The sequence below is a fragment of the Lagopus leucura genome, unplaced genomic scaffold (assembly GCF_019238085.1).
Source record: "Lagopus leucura isolate 7727_CA_CO unplaced genomic scaffold, USGS_WTPT01 Super-Scaffold_100159, whole genome shotgun sequence".
Taxonomy (NCBI): domain Eukaryota; kingdom Metazoa; phylum Chordata; class Aves; order Galliformes; family Phasianidae; genus Lagopus; species Lagopus leucura.
Genome location: NW_024962335.1, coordinates 33407224 through 33431138, shown reverse-complemented (window position 1 = coordinate 33431138; position 23915 = coordinate 33407224). Strand labels below are relative to the sequence as shown.

General features: G+C 43.8%; 1 protein-coding gene across 1 annotated transcript in view; it reads right to left on the bottom strand.

Moving 5' to 3' along the window:
- The window catches only part of ETV6 (ETS variant transcription factor 6), a 131456-nt gene extending 108060 nt beyond the window's left edge, over nt 1-23396 (bottom strand). The window contains exon 1 of the mRNA XM_042889960.1: nt 23254-23396. Coding sequence (XP_042745894.1) covers nt 23254-23286 — 33 coding nt within the window. The 5' untranslated portion in view covers nt 23287-23396. The remainder of the gene's footprint in view (nt 1-23253) is intronic.
- Between the last annotated feature and the right edge of the window lie 519 nt (nt 23397-23915).

Below are 23915 nucleotides of genomic sequence, written 5' to 3'. Positions count from 1 at the left end.
TAATGTAGAAGTTAGAGCTGTTAGAAGAACAACAAAGACAAAAGATGTAGCAGTTCTGTAAATAAACTTACTATGCTTAGGCCTGCAGGTCTCATTAGATCCATAGGATTCAAGCACCAATTATGGAAACTAAAATCTCAGTCCTGGGCTCTGTTCCAAGACCATTCATAGGATCCATACACATCTTGCAATATGAGTTAATTTACTGAGTATTTTGCTTCTTCTGCACTAGCGCAAGATGACAATGATAAGAAATCTTTCCTCTGGATCGTTTATCCACACCTCCATTAACAGAGCTCCCACTGAAATGTAAAAACAGGTAGACTTGCTCAGGGATCTCACAAACAGCAAAGCTCCAATGCTTTCAACCGCCTGGGTCACAGTCCAGCTTCCTTGAGCATTCACTCCTAAACCAAAAGCAACACCTGTGTTTTTTTTAACTAGCATGGGGCCACAATCCTGCAATCAGATCTGCATAGGTGGGTACCTGCACGTATAGAATCCCTCTGAAGTAGCAGGCACAGAGGTCCACCTACGCAGATCTGATTGCTTGATCAGGAGTTTGGATGCAGTCCATGGTAAGGGCTTGTCTACATTTCAGTTATGGGGGTTGGAGTTATTTTGTTGTTGTTACTTGGTGTTGTTCTTGTTGGTTTTTGTTTGTTTTTGGTTGTTTTTTTTTTTAAACTACGATAACTACAGTTCAGTAAACATTCAAAGTAGGAAGGCTGTCCTGACATAAAAAGGGATTCGTATCACTGCCTTTCACCTCTGTTTCACCTCGCTAGACACCTTACTTAAAGAGAGCAACTGAGAGGCACAACTACTGCAGACAAAACTACGAAGCTGTTGCACCATTCCAATTTTGCAGTAGCTCCTCACATAGAGACAATTCTGGAATCAACACAACATCATTATTTTTATTCCACAATAATTATGCTGCTAGTAATGCTGGCAACCTATTCCACAGTACCTAAATCACAGCAGGATAGCCTGTATAGAACAACTAAGACAGTTAAGCATCCCACCACCACTGTACCCAGCAAATACAGCTGACCATAAGGAACATGGGATAGACCTGAATGCTTGCTGAAAACAGGAGGCTTCCCAAAGACTTCAGCGGGCTTTGGCTGAGGCACTGCATAAAGGAAATTGCTTAATTCTTGTGTATTTTTAAAAAGGAGTCTAAAAAAAATAATCATGCAAAACTGAGCTGCAAGCCTGCAGTCACTCAGACACATGAGTAATTCCCCCCAAAACCAGCGGGACCCATGCATTCGTAGAACTGTGTTCTTGGTACATCAAGAGCAGCCAGAGTAAATTACTAACCCTAAACTTTCTCACTGAGAGGCAGCCCAAGAGAAAGTCTAGAAGACTGCTCAACCATGATATTCATCTTGCTTTCACCTACCACCCTCTCTTATATCGAGCAATATGAATTCAGTAGTTTGAATTAAGTATACCAAGGTGACAAGCACTGCAATTAATTCCGTTCTAAATAGAGGAATAAATGTTACTACATACAATGTTTGTTTCATGATGGATTTATTTTGTGGCTGTCTAAATTTAAGCATCAGTGAATTATTTTTTTTTAAAGGATAAAATCTTTCCATCTAAAAATTCTAACCAGATGTGGATTTCAGATTTCCAAATTTGGAAATGTTCAATCCAAGAGCTGTTGTTTTAGACTTTTAGCCATGATCATCAATGTAAACATAAAAGTTCTCAATTATTTTACTACCAAGCTATCAAGAGACTCACCCTATATTTGGCCAAAACTAAGTGCAGGTCCATAAAAATCTCAGTAGATGTTTACAGGAGACAAGCCTAAGTCATGGGACCTCACATCATACAAATTTTGCAAAATTCTACTAATTTGGTTATGAGAGTTCAGCAAAATTATCTGAGGTAAATTTAATGTACCTGAGTATGGTAAAGACAAGTTTCAAAATTGGTTATATGTGTCTTCCCTCCTTCATTTGTAAGAGAGGAGAGTATATTCCTTACTGCAGCAGGGTTGATAATTGCTAATCTTGGTCTTCTGAGATGTTGCAAAGATGAGCAATCACTTCCTGCACCATCAGTTCCATCTGTCCCATGCATCTCCTTCCTTAGCAGAATAGAAATAAGAAAATATTCCTTTGAATCACGGCTTTGGCATTCTAACAACTATTCAAGGGGGGAGGGGGAAATCACTATGTTCGTGCTATTTAACTCAATCTGTCTGTCTATGAAATTGATGAGGTCAAACTAACTTGATTCTTACCAGTTCAGTAGTACCTTTACAGCGTGAGTGATTTCTGTTCTCCTTCCACTAAACAGTCTTTTCTTTCCTTTTTCACTCATCTTTACACACCAGTTCAACCTCTTCAATCCTTACAGAATTTGCTTTTCCTCCTTGGAAACTGAGTTACCCAACGTTTCAAGCACCTCAGACAAGAAACACAGACCACTTTGCCCTTACATGCTAAAGGACCACCGCACACTGTACAGACAGCTAACAGTTAAAGCCTCTCAGTACAGTAAGACAATAGAGTAGCATTCCTCATTTATTGCCAGGAGAAACTGAGGCACAAAAGAGAAGCATGCAGGAGACTAAAGGAAAACTCTGTAAGAAAACAGTATGATATAACACACACCATGTGATGATGTATGAAATGTAGATATATAGCATAGCAATATTAGTAACATGCACAACAGCAAAACAATATAATTCCAAATTTATAAACAGAAATTTATTTCAGTTGCAATTATTAATGAAAATTCCAATTGGTTTTAATTGTAACAGATTAAACCCCAAGATAAGATAATATTTCTCACAAAAATTTTGGATTTTACAGATGAAAAGAAACAAAGTATGTATATTCCAGAGATACGATACTGAAACTTATCCTCTTGCAAACAATCTCACTGAGCAAATCCAATGTAATGAAAGTTCTGAATCATATTTTTCCAGTATCAGCTGCAAAGACTTCAGTAATGATCAAAATGAACAGTGTCTTGCGCGATGTAAGAAAAGAACTCAGGCAGCACATGGACTTGTAACACTCCTTCTAGACACTGTAAACCCATCATCCTGCAAACAGCTCCTGAGTTGAGATTCTGGAAAAGGTAGTTTTCTCAGCAATAAGAAACAGCCTTTCATACGAACACTAGGCTGGCTGTCAAACCCTTGGGTTCATTAGAGCAGCTTCTCCTGCTGACCTAAGTCTGCCCCTCAGCATAATCATGAAACATTTTCTGCCAGGAAGATTGTGAAGACCAAAGCTCTCTTTAAAGACTGGCAAGCAGATGTACAGAGTCACGGCTTGTTTGGTTTGAGGTTTGTTGTTTGTGTTTTTAGGTTGTGTTTTTCTAAACTGAGGTATGACATCGTTTAAATGCTCAAGGCATGACTAAGAGGGGTCACAGCATTGCTGTACTGAAGCGCCTGCTCAGTGACCCCACACTACCTCTGAGTGGCTGGTCTCAGTCCACCTGGAAGCTCAGGAACTCCTTTTCAAGTCAGCTCAACCCAACAGCCAACCACCAGGCCACAACTGCTTGTCTCCATCTCCCACAACCCAAATGGTAACACTTTCTTTCTGTTAAAGAGTGTTTGATTCACATCCTGAATCCTTACTGGTAAGGCAGGTTTTACATGCCAGATGTTGACACCCTTTACACCAGCAAGTACATCTTTGTATGACCTGGCAGGTTGGGCAATGCTAATGGTCTGGTAAGTGGAAGTGGCCCTGCAGTCTGAATTCAGTGAACAGTTCTGCTCATGACGCCCTGAAAAGAGAAGGAACTAAATGGCAGCTATTGCCATGCCTATTGTTAAACACATGATTAAATGTGATGCAGGTACCCAGAGCACTGAACTACAACAAACCAGGTTGCTATTTCCATCTTAGAATACCACACTCTAAACAAGCCCTTCCCTTTTCATCACTGCTCCTCTCTCTGCCTCCTTTTCCCAATTAGGAAAACAGAGGAAACAACATGGATTTTCTAACACCTTCAGAAATAGCGTTGAGAACACAAAACCAAAGCTGCGGATACAAGTTCCAGTTCTGCCCAGCAGATCACTTCCCTGGGAGCCCACACTGTTTCCTGTTCCATGGTGCCCAAGCAGAGTCTGAGCTATTTTCCAAACAATTCAGAGAAGACAGCCAGAAGACCTTTGTCATCCAGCTGTTACACAACTGCATAAGGGGGAAGAAGGTCGCCCCTCTCTGACCACATCATATGCAAAAACAGCTTTGCTAATGCGGTATCCAGGATTACAGCGCTCCATAAAAAAAGGAACAGGAGATCACTCAGCTGCTGGGCCATCCAGGAAAGGTTGGCAATGGGGCAGGAAGGCCTGGAAAATCTAACACAGGAAAATAAGGAAAGAGTGTCCTATTAGCATTTCAACATCCTCTGAGGAACAATCCTTGACTGTCATTTATGGATGAGAAAGGGACAAGAAAACTCTGAGAAGGAAGCTCAAAACAGTGATGTAACAAAGTCTTGAAGGTTCAGGCATGGCTGCTCCTATGACTGGAAAGCAAGTCCCCGCTGTCCCATCAGCACACCAGGTGCCAACATCTGGCACAGCCGGCTTAAGGCAAGGCGTTTCACCCTGCTCAGGAACTACTTACAGGAGCTGGAGGAAGAATGCAAGCACTGATGGACTAGCACCCAGCCTGACAAACCACAAATCTGCAGCAGAAAAACAGCTAGCTGGATATCCCGCCTCTTCTCCCAGTTGCAGTGCCTTCACAAGACGTGATCCAGGCTGTTCCTCACACCTTCTCCGCAGATTAAAAGGGCCGCAGGTCCAGACCTACAGACACGTGCAGACTTACTTGCTGTCTTCTGGATAACACAGCTGTACTAGCAGTGTGTTCCATAGACCCAGCCACACTGACAAAACTGCACTCCTGTTGTAAACGTATGCTTTGCTAGTGGACAGAGGTGATCTTTACAGTGTTAAAGCTTTGTCACATGGCCACATTTATCTTCAGACCACTCTGTCAACATGCTCTGTCTGCTATTCTTGTCTGTGTAAAGCACTGATACAGCTTCAAAAAGATTTTCCTTCCTTTCTCTGGCTTGCACTCCCACACTTCAGGAAGCTGTTTGAGCTTCCCCACCTCTCATTTTCTAATCTGTGTGCGCACACTCACACACACTCCCAGCAGCTCTGCTTCAAGCCACAGGTGGCCAAAAAAAACACCACTTCTGCAAGACTGTGGGAGTGAGGAGGGAAACAAAAAAAATGGGCAGCATCCTTATGTGAGACATAAGTGCTAAACAAGCCCAGTTCCAAACAGTGCAGAGCAAGATGCATTTGTACTCACCACAAAATGGCTACATGCGCAAGCAAAATTCTTCAGGGTTCCCCTGGGCAATGAAAGCTCTTCCAGGAACCTATCCCCCTGCCCTTTCTCAAGGCATTTAAGAACTAAGGATATTCCACAGGCAAGGAAGAATGCTCAAAGTGAGCTCCCTCCCCCAGCACTTCCACCACCTTTCTGTAAAGCCTGAGTGTAGCTCACATGGCTCCTAACTTCCAAAAGAATTCTCAGTTCCCCAGTAAAACACATGGAAACAACCTCTGATAGTAAGGGGAGATGACAGAAATAAGTGACCTAGGAGGAGTTAGGAATTATTATTTACAGAATTACGAACATCCGTATACACACACACATACAACTTTTACTTTTCTGTTGTACAAGTAATAATTGCACCATAACGCTGCTTGAGTCAATCTCAATTCAAGGATGGATCCAACCAAAATGATTCTCAGGTACACAAGCAAGCCCAGCAGGGGCAGCTCCAAAAATCTCTGTCCAGCTGCTCAAACAACCTGACATCGATCTGTACAAGCAACTGCTGCAGCTGGGAATGTGCCTGTTCTCAAACAAGGTGGCAAAAACTTGCTATTTCCAACCTAGGAGAGAAAGGGAGTAATCCCTAGAAGCCAACAGCTAGGCTCTGTCTGCTAACAGAGCTGATAGAAAGTCTACTAACAGCAAGGCAACAATATATTTTGGATGTAAATATGTTGCTCCAAAAGTAATGCCTCCTATTTATTTCCATATAAACTGTAACAGATACAAGGAGTACAATAATATTTTATTCGATAGCGCAAAATCTCAGCTACAAAACACTATTTTTCAACATAGTCACCACCATTAGCTACGCATTTGCACCAGAGACAAACAAGAACCTGGATGCCATGCTTGTAAAAATCTGCAAGGCCATCTGGTCCATGGCTTGCCTTCCATGTTTCTGTTGCCCCTGCTGAAATGCACCACTCGCCCCCCCACTGTGCTCACATCCACTGTTTTGTCTCCATAAATGTTAAGCGAGCATCAATGAACATCAACGCAAATTTTTTTCCTCATGGAAGAATTCAATGACACACTGTTGCTTCATACACACTCCCAGGTCAGATGCCATTTTGTCAGACTGCCCCTCTGCTACCATCCGTCACAAAGTAACAAAATGTAATGGAACACTGGCAGGAAGGTTCAGCCTCAACTGCTGAACCACCAACATCCACCTCTGATGCTGCTGGCCAACGTAATAAAACAGGAGGCATTACTTTCAGGGCAGCCGTTGTATTTCAGAGAAATATAGAAGGTACCACAGTCATTCAGCAGGGCTTGCATGGAAGCTACCTTTCTAAATCAGGTATTTTTGATTTTACATAATTTGGTTCCATCAAAATAAATAAATAAATAAAATCCTTTCTTTCAGATGTTTAGGAATTGTTCTTGATGATTACAGTGTTCCAAGAAATATCTGTAAATAGCCAAGCCTTCTAGCTCAGGTTTCTTTTCTAATCTAAAAAATAAAAATAAACAAAAATTAATCACTAGACCTCTTCGCTGCCTGGTACCAGCTGTCATTCTATCCACATTGAACAGGTCTGCAGTACTACTAGTCCACCATCACGTTACCTATGAATGGAGCACAGTTGTCTATGGAGAGGTGAGAGAAGGAAATCATATCCCCAAGATGTCACCAGAGACAAAACCAAGAAAGGTGAGCACTGTAAATATGCGAGAAAACTAACAACAAATGAAGATTTCTTCCAATATATGCAAAGAACTGATAATAGAATAGCAGTCAGATGAACAAGTGGAAGGTCAGGCTGAATGGTGCTTTGGGTAACCTTATCTAGTGGAAGATGTCCTTGGTCAAGGCAAGAGGTTGGAAGTAGATGATCTTCAAAGATCCCCTCTAACCTAAACTATTCCATGATACTATGAATGGAAGATGGGTGGATAGCAGCCAACCAACCTAATAAAGTAGTTGCTGCACCAGTCTCATACTTGTCTCCTATGAAATGAGAAACATTCAGGAGATTTCTCAGACAAGAATGAAGAGGGGGAAAAAAATGAACACGTCCAAAGAATGTGAGCCTAGTTTTCCAACTTGCACATAATACAGAGGCTTGGGAGGAAAATATGACTCCATGTGATGCACTGAGATGGGGCAGTTAGGCAGCGTTTCATCACAGCCAGCATCCATCCCCTTCTCCTTTCTCCCCCATCAACAATGTACACACATCTAGGAGAGCTGACTTATCGAGGCAAGATCAGCCTTAAAAACTGCCAGGCCTCAAATTGTGAAGTCTTGACCTGGTGCTGGAGAGAAGGCAGGTAATCAGGCAGTGAGTCACATCTTGCAGCTGCAGGGAAGCAGCAGAGAGGCTGCTGTCCACTGCTCAAGTGTAATAATGGTCAGCAAGTAGTATCCCTCCCAAACCATCTGCCTATATGACAGACATCCAGCAGACTCAAGTCAGAGCATCTGCAAAGCTGTAGGCAGTCATCAGCCTCACTTGAAGCTAGACACGGAATGGGGACAAATAGTTGGACTGGGAGTTGAGAACAAAATAAATACTGAGGGTCTACCACCTGCCTGTCTGGCAGATGTCATAGGGAGGATGTAAAACACTGGTTTAAAACATGCAATGGACTCCTCTCGCAGCCTCCCTCTGGCCTCCAATTTAATATATTAAATGAAAGAGTAAAGCTACTTAGTACTGCCACCATTTCCTATTCTTGTTGCTGTTTGTACAGTCACCTGCAAAGCTAACAAGAAACTGTCACTATTAGAAAATGTCTAATTTCTGAGGGAAAGGTGTTGCTTCAGTCAACTTCCTTGAGTCTAGAAAAACAAATTAAGAATGGAATTCTTAAATGCTGATTCATTCCGCTTTGTACAAGAATACCTCAAAATAAAAACAAAAGAAACTGACTTTCCTCTTCGCAAATGCTTAGGAATCTGACCAGACTTCCAAGTTTTCTTAACCAATGACATTTTTTTTCATCCCACATTTGAACTCTTGGAAAAGGAGTTACTTAAAAAGCAATAATATTACCTGTGTATCAAGTCCCTCAGCTAGCTATCAGCTGAAAAGCACTATTTCACACTAAAATCTAGACAAATCTCCTTGCTGGGGTAAGATAAGCTGACAGCTCAATAATACTAAAAATTCTACAATGTAGAACTAATTTTCATTAAATTTTTAATTCACTATCCTGGACATGGCTGAGGCCTACTTTCACACATGAACCAACAGACCGGTACCTTTGAGAGTCTTCTAATATGAGTTCAAAACAGAAGGTTTAAAAAACAAAAACAAAAAAACATGAACTGCCCAAAAACCACATCCAGGCACTGTTAAATCATGTGTTCTACTGACTGTAATCCAGCAACATTAATTATACCGGTAGGGGTTACAGTAAGATCACTATAAATTACTCGTGCTACAAAGGCACAAACAGTTTCTACTGAAGATCAGATTCCATTTTGCTAGGCATTACGCTTTATGGAGGGGCAATCACATTAAATGACTTCAAGGTCACAGAACACGAAGCAGCAGAACAGAGACTGAACTAAAGCCTTCTGTACCTCTGTATAATACCTTTAACCCAAACCTATTCTTCCTGTCCAGGATAATGCATACATGTGCCAGGCTGGCAAATTTTTACAATCACATCACAAGGCTAGCATAGAAGATTTACGAAAAATAAACTAAGACCTATGAGCTGCCCTAGTTTTCAATAGAAAAGATGTCACAAACACCCTTCATGCCAAAGCTAATACAAGGCATACATTGAGTTCACAGGAAAGCTGTGGTGATGTGGCTCACGAAGAGCTAGCATTTATGGGCTGAATGCATAACTTCCATGTTTTCCATGTTTCAGGGATACAGTTTTAATAGATAATTGAAACTCTGAAATGACCTCTTGATTAGGCACATGGGATGAACTTCCTCCCCTGACCCAGAGAAGCTTCACACTTTGATGCACGGTTAAGCAGGTCCAGTCTGTCTGTCAGCCCTGGCAGTACAGAGTAGCATAAATTTGCAATCATAAAGCAGGAGGGGGGTAGAGTTTGCTGTTCACAGTCTTCCTCAGAAGACTCAATACATGCAAGCACCTTCTCATATTAAAGCAGTATTCTTCTACAATTAAGGCTAAAAGGCACAGCTAAGGTATGTGCAGAAATGCAAAACAAGCCACAGCACAGTTGGAAATCCACAGATGTCAGGCAGCTGTGCCGATAGCAGAAGGTTCCTTTGTACCTCCAGGCAACACCTCTACTCTTCATGCCCATGCTGCTTGAGATGCTTGGCCTCTGCTGGTATCAGAAAAGGGAAAATGGTTTCTTAACAAAGAATGACATTTTAACAGCCAAAAGTTAACACTGACCAGTTTTCCTGAAGTTACTCTGTTGAGTCTAAAGGGACAGTCCTTGTAATGAAAACAGGTGGGAATCTTTAAGAGCTTTGGTTGTGATTTCAAGTGACATGCATCTAGCCAAAGCCTTACCCAGAATTTCATCAGCACATTAATCCCAGATCAACTGGCACCGCCACTAAAAACATGTGCCCTGCCCTCCTGTACCCATCTCCATGTGCTAGCACAGGCTGTTCACCTTAATCCAGACCTACTGCCCTATCCAGCACATGGCTGCACAAACATCCGTGCCAGCACAAGGGAGGAGGAAGAGGAAGGGTGGGACAGATCCTGCATGGAGCTACCACCTTATCCTGAACAAATGTCCTCAAACTACTTCTGCAGCAAAATAACAATGATGCACTGTCGTAATGCCTCTAAAGAATAGTTAGAGACCCCCATCAAAGAAATCAACTAAACATCAGCCTGGAGCTGGACATGGCAAATATTCCTTCATAGACACTACCCAAGGAAGGAGGGAAGGTGTGACTCCATACCACAAAAGAATGCAAGAACTTGCAGACCCAGTGAAGGATGAATATCCAGGCTGCCTGGTCTAGTCATAACTTTCCCTTGCCTACTGTATCTTGACTCTTCTTCGTAACATGCTAAGATCTCCACTTCTAGTTGTACCAAACCCCTGTGTGCTTCAGAAGGAAACAGTTCTATACAGAAGCCCTCACCAAACAGCTTACAGCCCAACAAGGTAGCCTGCAATGTCCTACCTGCACTTACCGCTAACAAAGAGGGCAGAATTTCAGGAGAATAACCATAAAAAGGGAATTGACAGAACATGTAAGTAAGAGCCAAAACAGGAGACTAGACACTAGTTGACCATGAGAGAAACAGATGTCTCAGCACAAATGACTCGTGTCTGGAAAAATGTTTGGTTTCTAGGGCTTCTTAACAAGCTACAGCCAGCAGAATTAACAGTGGATGACAGTGAGACCTGAGTGCAAGAAATGGAGAGAAGGATGTTAATGACCTGGCCACACGAGCAGCCTGCTACTTCTGCACATTGAGATCTGAGCATTGCCCTTTCATTTAAGGCAAATGCTATGCAAGCCAGCAGCAATGGGAAGTCAGAAAGGTTACGATTACCCTTTCATCTAACAAGCTGTTAAGAAACCAAAGTTAAGGTACTTTTCATTAATGGTCTACGCCACTCCTAGTTTACCACTGTATTGCCATATAGGTTATCAAACCCTAGTTTTTTTCCACTGGGAAGAAAAGATCAGATGGAGACTATCACCACTTTTTAAAACCAGGTGTATCATTTAACTCCTGTTTCAAGTAACTTGAAGAACAAAAGGACCTTGCAATTACCAAAGGCTGTGTTTTCCCAGTTATTTTGCCATCACTATTTTCAGAGCTGGGCTTCAGTGACGTGAAAGAAAAGGTAAAAAACTTAAGCTACTTGGGAAAAAAAAACACAGTGTGGAGTCTGTACATGAATGAGCATTTGGAAATACAACAAAGGAGAAGGCAGAGCACCAAAAAAGGCTGACATCAGAAAATTTAGCCCTGCTTCACCCAGACTAAAAATACAGTGGCATTACAGAGTGCACAGTTAACTGCTTGTTTGTTCACAGCCATTGTTTCAAGCACCCAGTTCTACGATGCCTCAACAAGATTGATATCCAAAGCCTAAGTCTGAATAGGAAATCCAAAAGTCAAAAACTTGAGTGCAGTGCAAACAGATATCAGATGTCATAAATTAAAGATAATCCACAGAACTCAGGCAAACAAGATACTCCTTGACCAGAGGACCGCATAATTACTGTGCTCTCACACTGAACTGGGAAAGCTTACATATGTGAGTCTGCATGTGGCACACATGCATACTGTAATTCTGCATGAAATTATAAAATTACGTTCCTTGTGTTTAACACTGGACAACAAAATTCCCTCACCTACCAGTCTTTTGAGAATATTTCCAGGGCTTTTTTATTATACCCATGTTGGTAGCAGGTGTAACATTTCAGATATTCAGGCTGTGTGGTCAAGGAGGAGCCCATGGCAAGGGGACAGCAAGTTAGGTGGCACTTCAAGGCTGGCTTGCTTACATGTCAGCTGGAGGACTTGGCAGAGGACACACATACTTGCAGGGTTTTTTTTGTTTTTTGTTTTTTTTTCTTTTAGCCAGCTTACCTTTGTAGTTTTAATTGTTCACTAACTGCATTAGCGCAAGACAAGCATGATTTGGAAAATAGTTCACCTGTGCCAAAGGAAAACTTTTTGTCCACACAGGGTCTCACGAAAAGATCCTGTCTACCAGCTTACTCATTTCTTAATCATTAGTGTAGAAAAATGAAGTCTAGGCACTTGGTAAATAACACTTCCTCCTCAATTTTCTCAGCTGTTAGGAACCTAAAAAGAAGAGTCAAGGGATAAAAAGCAAAAAGACCAAACTATCAAATTAAATATTCACTCCAAAGCAGGTTGCACGCATGCTGACAGCATAAATTAATGGAAGTGCTGGACCTGTCCCTGTATTGTATAACACCTGTTCATCAACAATACAGTCATCAGCTGCTTGTTTGTCATCCAAACAAACGCATCCTCATCTTGCAAAGAACTGTGCTCACTTGTCCCTTATCAACCATCAGAAGAGGTGTGGCTGGCACAGCACGTAGCATTTGGATTATCTAAGAATCTAATTATTTTTTCCACTCCTATCAGCCAAATCTTGAGAAGAACCTAGAAAAATAAAACAGGTCAAAGCCCTTTGTGCCAATAAATGGCATCACAGCTCAGGAGGAAAATCAAGGACAGGAAAATCCCCAAGAGTGTTCTGGAACAACATTCACTGAGAAGTACTTCATAATCTGAAGAACATTCATCTCATGAATTTCAGATGGTCAGGCTGCCTCTGCTGAGGAAATATCAAAACAATAGCAAGAAACAGAGCAGAAGGCCTGATTCATGTGAGCGGTTTTCTCAACTACTACTTTTCCATCTGTCAGAGGTACCAGTGGAAAGCGCAGCATCAAAGTATGAGAAGTCTAAACGAAAACAGAAGTACAGTAGGCCTGGTCAGACCAAGGGTCTGCGAAAGCAGCACCACATCTCCAGTAACAGCCAGTAAGAAATGCTCAGGGCAAGAACGTAAGAGACAAACTCTCTCTTGCATGCTCCTCCAGCAATGCATAAGCTTGGTGTTCTCTGAGCCAAGGACTGCATCTTTATCTTTGCAATTCACGGCCTCACATAGATTCAATCTAATAAAAAACCATCTACTGAAAAGCATCTTCTTTTTGGTCCTGCATTGTAACTTCTGGCAGTAAATTTGATAGCTTCACTGTATGAGGTGTATGCTGGATATTTCCATTTGATCCACTTAGTTTGCTGGATTTCTCTAACAAAAAATAACTATTCCTGATTCAGCTTCTCTTTGCCTATTAAGACCTTCGTAAGAGAATGTTCACAATTTTCACAGGACTCTTCAACAGGCCCCAGTGTGGAGTTCCTGTCACAGCAAACTCCTTCCTTTTCCTTCTTAAATCCCTCACTTCCAATCCCACCCTATTTCCTTTGTTCCTGTTTTCCTTCCTCCATTAACCTAAGAAATTTGCTACAGTCCCATAGACTTGCTATAGTCCCATAGATTGCTTAGAGCAGGTAACTAGAAACATGGACACCAGATCCACGTTTGGTTCCAACAGCTACCTATCTATCCAGGCATAGAGGGCCATCCCATGTGAAAGCCTGTACCTTGCAGCAATGCTGAGTAAATTTCTGTGTATTTAGCTTATGAAGACAGATGGGCTCAGAGCAGCACAGGCATGGAGCTCTAGTGCAAATCAAGACAGTAGCTTTAGCCTTGAAATGCTTGCTTACATAGCCTCTTTCATGACCATACAACCCTTCACCTTTTAGGCAGCAGCAGTAGGATTGCAAGGTACTCAGCCGGTACTCACCCCATTAGCACGGATACCACTAGCAATGGCACTGACCGACCTAAGGATCACAGAATGTCCCAAGAGAACAGTGAGAAGGGGAGTCTCAGGCAGGCAGCAGGCAAACGAGCCTGAGAAGACCATGCAGGGAGAGCACGGTGTTATTTTTCTGCAACTCTAAGTGCCAAGGAACTGTGTGAAGACACTCAGCTCCACACTAATGAAGAAGGGCAATCACAGCTCCCTCTTACTGAAAGGAAACTGGCTGCAGCAACACATTAAAACACTGAGCTAATGGAGCCTTTCAAGTACCTTTGAAAACATACACCTATACTAGAGGATGAATGCTAAAATCTGTTCCTTCAAAGGTTTTTTTTTTTTTTAGAGTTTTTGTTTCATTTGCAACCTTAAAGCTTGTTCTGCATCTATGATGCCTTCCTCTATTGTCTGCAAAGCCAAATATTGAGGCTGGAGAAATACCCCTAGTGTCAGCTCATTTTCTATTGCTTTGGCCCTACGTTGCTAATGAAGACAGGTCATACCACTAACCATTAAAAGAAAAATCACAACGAAGGATAACCAGAGGAAGCCAGAAAAAGTTCCTAATGCTGTATTTCTAACCCACGTCATTTAAATGTGAACCTAAACAAGTGCACTGAGATCCAGTCATAGCTATGAGAAAAAAAAAAAAAAAAGAGCAAATTTAAAGGTAAATACCAAGTACAAAACTATACTAAAGCATGAATAAAAGTCATATCATTTCAACCAGTGGGACCCACTGTCGTACACCTAAGCCCAAGCCTGCCACACAATCAAGACTGCTGTAGACAACAGACACAGAGAATATTTTCTTCTTTTTATTTAGCCAATATACCCATTACAAAGCTGGAAAATGCTCTGGAGCTGCAGAAATGGAAGGCTTGTTTTCTTACTCCTGTCAATAAATAAATACAAGGGGTGAGGAACTAAATACCTCACTAAATCATCAAGACAAGCAATCAGTGCAATCATAAAAAAAACCACAAAAACTATTTGCTTAAAAAGAAAACTTGAATCAATTTAAAAATATGTCAGAATGTACCAGATGCTTCACTTTCAAGTACAAATATCAATTTATTTATTTAAGATCACTTTTAATTCTTAGGGTTTGGGGGACACAAAAGGTGATTGTACATGTAACTACATTTCGCTGCAAAGCCAAATACAGTCTATCATAAATAGCATGTTAAAAAATAAGAAATCAATCATTCATCAAATAAAGTAATTCATTATTTCCCAAAATCAAAAGATTTAACAAAAAGCTAAGGAAAACTATGAAGTTATGTAATTACTTACATAGATACTTATGAATGCTATAGGTTAGCAGAAAGGAGAGCTAGATGTAGGCTAAAGACCATGTTTAGCTGCACATCAGTCCTTTAATGGCTCTCCACAGATATGAATCAGTCTTACTTTAAGACAAAGAATAAAGTACACATGCAAAACTATCAAAACTGATTTGTAAATCAATTCCTCTCCTCGCTGCTTAAAAAAATTCACAAAGGTCTGTACAAAGCACAGCACTTCTTTACAAATGAGATGGTTCAGCAACTGCTCACAGCATTTGGCCAAGTAGCAAAGCAGCAGCTCCTGTCCCCATCCCTGCAGCCTCCAGCAGGGACACCATTAGTTGCACACGTGAAAAAAAAGAGTTAATTCTTCAGAACCACATTTCATAAGGGTGATAATGGGAACTGTGAGACCTTTGGAAAAGCACAGTTCAACCTGCACTTGGCTCCTGGAAGTAAACAATGTCTGTCCCTCAAAACCAGTAAACTTCTGTTTTTCAGCACTAAGCAGTAATTCCCCTTCCTTGTATTCCCTGAAGGTTTTCCCCTTTTTCATTTGAATCTGAATAATTAAAGCAACAAAACCAATCTCTTGCTACTCCAAGCAATCCAGACTTTACAGGATCCTTGAAGACTCACAGACAGATTCTTCTTCAGCTCTCTTCACAAATAACAAGTGCTCTTGAAATCAAGACTGTTAGGGGTTGAGACAGAGACTTCAGAAACAACTTGGAGGAGACTAATAACTACTTGAGACCAGCTTTATAGTTTGCAGAATTTTACACTGGAGCATCTACATGCCTGTATAATATCAGAGCATGCCTGCCTTGCCTGCGATCTTGTCTCTAAAGGATAAGAAGTCCATCTCAGAAAAGTCTTAATAGAAAAAGCAATCTTCTCCCATGGTAATTACAGGGTTTTTTTCCCCCATAAAAGCTGTCAGGATTAAAATCTTCTATGTATTCCTCTACCCACTTTTTAAAATCCATTTGTATTTACAGCCTCTGCAGCATCCTGCAGCAGTGAGTTCCATAATTTAACACAGATGGAAGAACTTGTTTCAAACTTGCTCAGTGGTAATTTCATTGCTTGTGTAGTTGTGTACTATCAGGTAATTGCTCCCCATACACTACTACTGGGTGATTTTATAGATCTCTATTATATCGCCCTCAGCAGTCTCCTTTTCCAAACTGAGTCATTTGAAGAGTCACAGGCAATTTAGCTTCTCTTCCTATGGAAGGTTCCCCAGGCTTTTCATCAACTTCACTACACATTTCTGTTTATTTTCCAGTGCCACTACAAGCCCTCTTAATAATCAGTAAAATATGCTATAACCAGAACCAACACACAGTATGAATTCAAAATGCAATATACAGATCTCTTCTGTTTTGTTCTCGGTTCCTTTACTGCTACAGGTTTAATTGCCTGTTTGACCTCTAGCTGAAACCTGAGCTTATTTTCCCTTTCATTTCTCCACAGAATTGTTTCCTAAAATCGGGAAAAAAGTAAGGCCTATCAGCAGACAAACCAAGATCAATAGCACAGGACTAGCTCAAGGAGACCTTACTGTTTCTGTTAAGCAGAAGAGCCATGAAAGCACCCTGCTCAAAACTGCCAGGGGGAAAAGAAAAACTGGAAATACCTCACTTCATCCTTCTCTGAGCCTGCAGAGCCCAGCTACTGTCCATGAGCATGACCAAGCCGGCTGTATATACTATTAATTCCCCCTAATAGTGCTTTGAGGTTTAAGAGAAGTTGTGATTTATCTCATCTGGAAGGTAACAAAAGCCAGCACATGGTCAGCCAGTGGTGGTTCTGATGATTCAGCTGGTGTGGGGTGACTTGCTAAGGCATTATCTTCACGGTGTTTGAGCCCAGTGTTTACAGGGCAACACACTATATACAACCCAGGCCACATACCATGAAATATTTTACAGCTTATAACTTTCTTCCCCTGGAAGCTACTCCTACACTTTCCCCAAATCCTCTTCCAGTGAGCCCGTTCACTGAACTCATTTGACAGTGCAACAACCACTCAGACTGTCATCTGAGGAGAGCATTTTATCTCTACCAGCACCCCGGTTCTTGTAACTTCCCAGTATCCTGGGACACTGCAGGATCCTTGTCCCTCTGTGAAAAAACCTCAGCCCTTCTCTTCCTCACCTCCACAGTCACAGCAGCTACATGTGCCCACACCAGGCTGTCTACTTTTAAACTGGAGAAAGCTGGTCCTCTAGAGCTGTGGTGAGGCCCCAGACCAGAGCCACCGCTAAGGGCAGCTCACCACTGACATCCTATTCGCTCTACAGGCTACAAGCTGCACCTCAGTGGGGCTCACTGGAAATCTCCCAGTCACCCCTTGCTGATGTGGCATCAAGGACCCATCTGCTGGGAAGCGATTCTTCCAGTGTCTTCCATTGACAAACAGGAGAGCAGATGCCTTGCCCCAGAGTTTCTGGCTCCTCAAATCTTACTGCCTGTAATGTCCAACCCCAGACAAATTTGAGAAGATCTGGTTTCTGTGTGCTTTTATATACAGGGCAGACTCAAAGAAAAGAACTTGCCATTCACGGGGTAGAGTGCTGTGTCAATGTTCTGCAGTTCTGCTCTAACAGGAAGAAAAAAAGAGACATCTGTCAAAAGGTGTAATCCCAGCAAAGACACCAGGTGAGTTCCAAGAGAGTGGGAAGGAGCTCCCCAACACTGCTGTTGTATTGGGTTTACTCCATTCAACATTCAAGCACATCAGCAGTTTCACAGCTCACCATTAACAATGGAGACTTACTTTACAGCAAGCCCTTTTAAGGGGGGAAAAAAGGAGAACAAAAGAAAATGCAGTTTGCAGATTCTGAATGCCTCACCCTAACTGGATAATTCTATCCCTGAATTCTGGTAGTACTATCTCTGGCATTTTATTAAACATTTCATTTATCTGGTAGAACTCCAAGCTCCTGGATTTCCAGAGGTTCCCATGTACAATTCAGAAAACATTCCTAGTTTCCAGTAATAGATGTTTTGGAGGAGCCCACTGAATTCATAACGGAAAAAAAATCACTTCATCTGCACTTGGTTGAAACACAAACGTTACAAATAATCTCACTTTCTACAACATCCCATCAGTTTTACAGATGCTTCTTTGTTGGTTTCCTCTAGATTTAACTCCCCATTTTAAAAACGAATAATCTCCAAGCTTGCTCAGACCCTACCTGGGCTAGCTGGGAAAAAAAATAAGAATTCACACAACAAGAAATCACTTCTAGTTCCTATCTACAACAGCTTTCCATTTAATTACAGAATTGAAAATCTGAACTCTGCATTTAATATTAGCCAGCTGTTAATGGTTTAACATGCAAAATCCAGCTGTCACATTCAAAGTATTTTTGTGGGGCTATTTAACTCTCTCAGTCACACCCAGCATTACTCTCTGTATTATACACATTTATAAAATGATTTACAGTACCATTAATTCCCATGTGCAAACATTCCACAGAACACCGACCAACATAAATAACACTGAGATTACCTGTCTCTCTTTCTTAACCACCTTGTCTCTCTCCAGACCGCCTCAGTGCTGACACTATTTGCAAACTATACAAGGACAACCCTGAAGCAAAGGAAACTGCATGCAGCTTAACAAGGGATAACCTTTGGAAAATCATTTAGATGAAGAATCATTTGTAGTTTTCCTTAAGTTGTATACGCAGTTCACTTTAGAGCTCAGTAGTATTACAGTCAAGAAGCAATATCCTCTACCACTGAAAGGCCTAATTCCATTCAAAATGCATTATTTACTGCTGCTCCAAACATTCCATAAACAAACTTAACTTCAGCTAAGCTTTCCACATTTATTTTCTATCCAATAGTGGCATTTTTGAAAGAAAGAAAGAAAAAAAACCACAACTATCATCTACTTTCAAGTTCCATGTGCTACTAAAGAAATACACAAGGCAAATAGATGTCCTCTGCTCTCCAATAAAGTACTGCCTAAAGACAACTCAGTAACACTAGACCCAGTACTGGCTAAATTTGGCTTGCATTGTAGTCCTAAAAAATAACCCAGCAAAAGAATCAACTGCCTCAACTCTGCTGTTTAGATGCACAAGAAACTGTGGCAGCCTGTCTTTGCTCTTGTTCTCTCTGGCTGCTTGGAATCATAGAATCACCAATGTTGGAAAAGACCTACAAGAACATCCAGTCCAACCATCTACCTACCACCAGTACTATTCATTCATTCAACCACGTCCACCAACACAACGTCTAAACATTCCTTGAACACCTCCAGGGTCGGTAACTCCACCACCTCCCTGGGCAGTCCATTCCACTGCCTGACCACTCTTCCAGAAAAGTAGTATTTCCTAACAACCAGCCTGAATCTCCCCGGTACAGCTTGAGACCATTCCCTCTGGTCCTATCACCAGTTACACGAGAGAAGGGGCTGACCCCAGCTCACGACAACCTCCCTTCAGGTAGTTGTACAGAGCAATCAGGTCTCCCCTGAGCCTCCTCTTCTCCAGACTGAACAATCCCAGCTCCCTCAGCTGCTCCAGACCCCTCATCAGCTTTGTTGCCCTTCTCTGGACACACTTCAGAACCTCGATGTCTTTCTTGTAGTGAGGGGCCCAAAACTCAACACAGTACTTGAGGTGCAGCCTCACCAGGGCTGATACAGAGGGACAATTACTTTCCTGCTCCTGCAAGCAACACAAACCAGGATGCCACTGGCTTTCTTGGTTAACTGGGCACACTGCTGGCTCATGCTCAGCTGAGCATCAGCCAATATCCCCAGGTCCATTTTCTCTTCACGGTCTTCCCGCCACTCTGCCCCAAGCCTGTAGCATTGCCTGGGGTTGCTGTAGCCAAAGTGCAGGACCTGACACTTGGTCTTCTTGAACTTCAGCCCACTGTCCTCAGCTCAGCAATCCAGCCTGTCCAGATCCCTCTGCAGGGCCTTGCTACACTCCGGCAGATCAACACATCCTCCCAACTCGGTATCATCTGCAAACTTACTGATGGTGCACCCAATGCCCTTATCCAGGTCATCAATAAAGATACTGAAGAGGACAGGCCCCAGTACCGACCCTTGGGAAAGTTACAAGTCCCCCAATAAAGTGTCAACAGTCAAAACAGACCACCACCACTGCTACCTCACACACTATGTGACTTAAAAATCCAGGAACAAATCAGACCACTCACTCTGCCACTCATTTCTGCAATAAACATCATTGTTTCCATGTTGCGTTACAAATACTTAGCCTCACCACTACCCTGCAGAGATAGGTTCATTATTATTTTATGCCTGTTTCACAGAAAGAGAAAGCAAAGGCCAAAGTGAACATTTTCAGAAGCACTTGCTTATGATTTGCTGCTGCTCTGGGGATACCCAGCTTATGGCACTGAATCACAAATATTCCAAAACAAACACATGCAAAAAAATGCAAACAGCTAATTTTTGGACTGCAGCTCAGAACAATACTACTGGCCAAAAACATGTTGCCCCCGCTTTCCCTTCTCACACAGTAAGCAGATTATGAGGAAACTTTTTGTCAGAAGACTTCACAATGCAAGCTGTCATTGGGAAGTGCTCAAGAACCCAGACAACTTTCTAAAAGGCAGGTGTAACTGTGATTTTACCTTCTGCTTATCACCACTTCTATCAGCAGAGCGTCACTGAACTGCCTCCCTCCAAAAAGCAATTTGAGATGCAAGGTACAAAAATACATGTAAATTATCATTAAAGGATCCTCTGTTTAATTGGGGCATTTCAGACCGGGGCTGCTGTTTTAATGGGTTGCCTCCCAGGAAACTGACTTCTTCTATAATGACACAGTGAATAGTAACGACCAGTGTTTAATTGGGACACTGTTAGTAAAATCTAGCTTCAAAGGGATTAAATAGGCTGCTGCAAAGGAGTTAAGTGATTAATCAGATGTTAAATACGTATGTACTTTTATACTGTGGCTTTCTCCTATGCAATGCTACACACTCTGAACTTAACGGGAGTTTTGTCACTGACACTAACACAAGAAGCATCAGCCTCTTAGTAGAGGCTCACCACCAGCCTTGCACACTTGAGCACTGGTGGAACCAGACGTTAAGTGTTGCACTTCTCTCTCGGAGAAAGAAATACATATATACATATCTGCCACAAAGCAAATACATAGCAACATACAATTGCACATACCTACTTGACATGAGCAAAGACACTACTGCAAGTTTATATTGATTACAAGTAGTCAAATCTGCACCAAAATTTCATCACCTCGCAGTTTTCCTAAAACTTAGAGTGCTTCTCCAATAGATAGACTGTGCACTGAGCATCCCAAGCACAAATAGAGCCTGAGCCTTCAATCCCTTCATCAGAGCTTTCCACGGCTCATCGCTCAGCTGCTGGGGAATTTACGGCACAGCCTTGCCCTGTGTTGGGGCAGAAAAATAAAAACAGAAAAAAAAATCACCAAAATGCATTCACCATTACCACCTCTGCCAGTTCACAAACCCCTAATGCAAAACCTCAGAAGGAAACTACTTCTCAGAGCAACACAGCGGCTCTGCAGCCATTCTTATAGGCATGGAGCTTGCTCCCATGCCCCAACCCACAGGTTGCAGAAATAATGGCGCGCCCGTACAGTCACACAACTGCTAAGCAGACCCTCCAAAATCTGGGTGCCCACCACAACTGGCTTTCGCTCCATCTGTCTGAAACAAGTGCTCAAAAAGCCAACAGTACTAAGGAAAATCAAACAGAAAGTTATCCAGAGTGGTTTGAAGAAACGTTATCGGTTGAAATCCACTTTTCTGTCTGAAAGACCTGCTATATTTGAAACTATTAAAACCAGCACCAGGAGACGAGCCAAAAAATTCTCTGCGCCCCTTCTAACTGTTTCCTGTGTTCGGATGGCCCCGTATTCACTAGCACTCAGGACAATGCCTTAAGTGCTGCACCTGAATGGCAGCTTCTGCTTAGGCAAAGATTGCTGTGAGAGCCCGCACATGGACAAAACATTCTGAGCAGTAAAAATAGGTCCAGACTGCAATGCTTGGAACAGGTCACTTAAAATAGGCATTTCACATTCCGTGTGAACCTGCCTAGTTAAGTGTAATGAAAAAAAATCAGTGGTCAGTCGTTTCAAGACTCCAGTACACATTTCCTTGGCTCTCTCCCGACATGGATGCATCCCTCTCCAGACAACTCGGGAACACACTGCACCAAGGCGAGGAAAGGACCACTTTTTCTGTTCCCAAAACCAGCAGCACTCTTATTGCTGACCCGCTGAGAACAGAAGCCTCCAATTCAAAACGACCCATCTCCAAAACAAGGAAACGCAACCCACCCCACACTACTTGTCTCTGACGTTCGTCCAGAGATCACACCCGACATTCCCGTGGAAGTTACGAACAAACGCGGCGCAGCTGAATCGCAGTTTCTGCGTGCGGGAGTTTGCTCGGCCAACTGTACGCGCCTGCCTGCGTTAGCGCTGTGCCGCTCTGCAACACGCACACACCGCTCCGTGACCCCATGTGTCCGCCGTGCTGCGGGAAGCCCAGCCAGACCCCGAGGTATGGGACCCGAGAGCACTTAACCCAGAGACAAAACAGAGCCGGGCGCTTCACACCGCAGTCACGCCACAGAACCCGAAGCTTCCTCGGCCCAAAGGTGTCGAGGGACAAAAAGCGTGGTGCTGACCACTGCGCCAGGTTCGCTCCCTTCTCCAGGGAACGGGGCGAGCGGCATGGGAGGGGGACGCGGGGGGAAGGGGGGCGGGGCGCTGCCCGCTGCCGTGGGGGGGGTGGGTGGGCGCCGGGTGAGAGGGACGTTGGGGTCTGTCTGCACTGCCCGCGGGGTGCCAAAGGAACACGAAAAGAGGCGAACTAAAAAAAAATAAAATTAAATTAAATTAAATTTAAAAAAAGGTCAAAACAAACAAATAAATTAAAAAAAATATATATCTCGGGTAATAAAGAATAAAGCCAACCAAACAGAAGGGGAAAGCCGTGCCGTGCCCGCGGGAGCCCCGAGGAGCGCATCCCCTCTCGGCAGGAAACTTTCTCCCAACTTTGCGCCCCGACCCGAGGCACCGCCGCTGCCGTCCCCGCGTGAAACAGCGCGCCGCACCCGCGGGGCCGGCGGCGGGCGCGGAAGGCAGGGGGGCTCGGCCCCCGCCGGAAAAACAAGCAGACACAGACAAGGTGACAAAAAGCAGCAGAAATAAACTAAACCCGGCAAACAAAGCTAAGCGAGGCAGCGTGACACTGAGGCACGGCGGCAGCGGGCGGGGCGGCGGGCCGGCTCGTTACCTTGATGCAGCACTGGGCAGCAGGCTCAGACATCTCTCAAGGAGGAGCTCCGCGCAGCCCAGCGGGCGGCCGGGAACTTCTGGGGCTCTTCCCACCTCCCGTTCCCCCGCCGGCCCCTCAGGAGGAAGTTGCGGCCGCCACCGCGGCCCGCGGAGCTGCCCGGGATCCCCTCCCCGCCGCCGCGCTCCGGGGGGCGCTCGGAAGCTGCCGCCCCCCCGCCGCGCGTGGCCGTGTGCGCGCGTGTGCGGGACCGCGCGTGTGTGAGCGCGCGTGTGCGCGGGGCAGGGGGGAGAGCGCGAGGCGGGGGGAGGGAGGGAAAGGGCGGGCGCTGCCGCCGCGGCCCCCGCTGCCCACCAGTGTTTTCCTTCCTGGAAGAGAAACCGAAAGGCGGCGCGGGCCCGGCCGGCCGTGCCCCGCCCATGAAGCCGGAGTTTCGGGGGGCCGAAAGTGACGTGAGTTCCCGGCAGCCGGCCCCGCCCCTTAAAGGTGCCGCCGCGGCGCGAAACGGCCGTGAACGGCAGCCGCCCGCGTGCGCCCTGGCGCTGAAGGACAGCCGAGAGGAAGGGGTCTGGGCGGGCGCGGCGGCTGGGGCAGGCGTGCTGCGTTCTGCGCCGCTTCGCCGGGGGGAGGCGGCGCGGAAGGGCCGTTGAGACGCGCCAGCG